Source organism: Cyprinodon variegatus, unplaced genomic scaffold (genome assembly GCF_000732505.1).
Source record: "Cyprinodon variegatus isolate N-32 unplaced genomic scaffold, C_variegatus-1.0 Scaffold1418, whole genome shotgun sequence".
Lineage (NCBI taxonomy): Eukaryota > Metazoa > Chordata > Actinopteri > Cyprinodontiformes > Cyprinodontidae > Cyprinodon > Cyprinodon variegatus.
Genome location: NW_015151871.1, coordinates 4792 through 7266, shown reverse-complemented (window position 1 = coordinate 7266; position 2475 = coordinate 4792). Strand labels below are relative to the sequence as shown.

Below are 2475 nucleotides of genomic sequence, written 5' to 3'. Positions count from 1 at the left end.
GTTTATTGAACAGGATGGAATAATTTCATATTTAAAGGACTTTCAGAAGTTTGAATTGTGAACATAACCGGACTTTTCTTTAAACCAGCCTCTGCTTCTGACTGACCTGCTGTTTCTCTCCAGGCCGGGTTCCTTAAGAGCCACCACCATTATGAGATCACCTTCACCCTCCCAGACACGCCCACTCTGGGGAAGGAGCTGGCCTGTCTTCCTTCCTTCTCTCCAACTCGGAGGCCCCAGAACCTGCGGGTCCAGCGGGTTAACTCCATACTGGAGGGTGGGTCCAGCAGTAACCTTTCTGCTCTTTGTTTATTTTGAGTTTTAGTGAGAGAGAAAATCCTTATCAAGAAATGTAAATACTTTGATAAATGTTGTATTTGTTCATTTGCTCTATGAGATGTTTGGAGGAACGGTGGTGAGATTTGGAGCTTACAGAAAAATGTTATCTTTTATCAGCTGTAAAGTTTAGGTCTAATCTAGCAAAAAAGGTTCAAACAGGGTGGAGATGAGAGAAAGCTCTGATTATGAGATGTCCAAGCAGCAGTGAGGTCTGATCTCTATGAAGATGTTAGACGCAGCAGAACATCTGACTCAGACTTCAAAGGAACTTCATTTCACATTTATGAGCTTGGTGGAAACTGTTCTCTTCTCTAAAGAGTATCCTAAACATCATCTCTCCTTTTGGAGTTCCATATCCAGACTAAAGAACACTATTTATGCACATCATACCCACAGAGTTCCACCCATGTGGTTAAATTCAGCGAATGGCTGGCAGGTACATGGAGAGACTGATGGTCCTGAGAGCAGCATAACGCCTCAGCTGGTCATTTGGAAGTAGGTCTGGCCTCAGAGAACATCATTATTAACATGGATTCAGGCTCTAAATGTTTGTATTAAGTCAGGACCAGAGGGGATTTACCATTAGGCAATACTAGGCAGTTGCCTAGGGCCCCAAATTTCCTAAATCCACCCCTGGTCAGGAGGAGCTTTATTTGGAAATGATTTCATAACCATAGATGAGATTCTCTTGTTAACCTTTGCTGCTGGTAAAGAGCAGCAGGAGATCCAGTGGCTGCTGTCTCACCACTGCCCTCTGGAGGTGGAGGAGCTGCCTGTGAATAGATTCAAAGCTGAGGAACTGGAGGTAGATACTGATGCAGAACTAATAAAACCAAGAAAAATGTCAGATTGTGTTACAGGAGGATAAATCCCACCTAAGAGACAGACTTCTGAATTTACAGCTCCCATTATCTACCTATAGTATGAGGATTTTAATCATCAAGAGAAACTTTATCAACAGCATGTAAATAAATCTACTCATTTTAAAAAGCTCTGATGTTACTGAATCTAACAGCACAATATACGCTGTACCCTCACCCCCACCCCCAATAGGAGGAGTAAAGGTGAACTGTGAGTACAAGACTCACCAGGAGGGGATTGTTCAGGAGGAGATGACTGTGGTGGCCAAAGGACGGAGAGACAGCAGCCTGAAGGTCAGACTCCAGGCTAAAGTCATTGGTGAGTGTTCACCAGCTGCTGTCACCATCGTTCAGTAGTGAGATGTTTTCCATCTCTCGGCCTGTTTTTATTTATTTTGCTTTTTAAACACCAGGCCTAACTGTGTGGCTCCCTGAGACACAAGATAAACCAACTGTTCAAACACTAGGGGGCGATAGCAGTCCAAACATCTACAGTTTAGTTTCTCTGTGGTTCTTAGAAACTTGAATAGATTTTTGAAAACAGTAATATGTGGTTTAGAAGATCTGCATTTGCCCTTTTGAATAATAAAAATAATAATCAAACATATTTTGTCCTGCTGTGTATCTCTATAGTTCTCTGTGAGCACAAACAGTGAATTCCTCTGGAATTGTTCTTTTTAAAAGTTTGGGGTTTTTATACACATTGCTTAATGTTTTGTTATTAAGTTACAAATCTAACACCAAAGTGACAGAACTATGTTTACACACAGTTCCTTCGGCAACAGCAGTGAGACAATGGTGGCTCATGCAGTGTTAGATGGAGTCCTTGAAGGTTAGCTGGGATTCAGGTGACGTCAGCTGAATCCCAAACCGCTCCCTAACCACTAACCCTTCACCATCCACTGTCACTCTAAGTGAAGTCCCACCCCCAGCTTTGGAAGGCACCTGGATTGTACATGGGGGGTATAAACATGAATAGAACTGCTTCTTCCCTGCAACAGAAAGCAGTCGTTACTATGGCAACACAGTGAGGCCGCATGTACAATTGCTGTAGGAAAGTCCGGTCAGCAAGGAATAATCAGTGCATCATTATCTATACATAAAACTAATACGTTTGCAGTGATTTAATGAATTTAGCGTTAATCAGTAAAAACATAAAAACAATCATTTTCGTCGCGATCTTTTAGTCTAGGAGTGGGAGCACTGGGAGTTGATCAACAGCCGATACCGCACCGTGACGTCACAAACCAGTAGGTGGCAGTAGTGTTCTTTGACA

At 42.5% G+C, this 2475-nt stretch overlaps 1 protein-coding gene across 1 annotated transcript in view; it reads left to right on the top strand.

Moving 5' to 3' along the window:
* Positions 1-117: 117 nt before the first annotated feature.
* Positions 118-2475, top strand: part of LOC107103308 (UPF0687 protein C20orf27 homolog) — a gene marked incomplete at its 5' end in the record, with an annotated part of 4237 nt that continues 1879 nt past the window's right edge. Inside the window, 2 exons of the mRNA XM_015402965.1 lie at positions 118-277; positions 1393-1518. Coding sequence (XP_015258451.1) covers positions 118-277; positions 1393-1518 — 286 coding nt within the window. The remainder of the gene's footprint in view (positions 278-1392; positions 1519-2475) is intronic.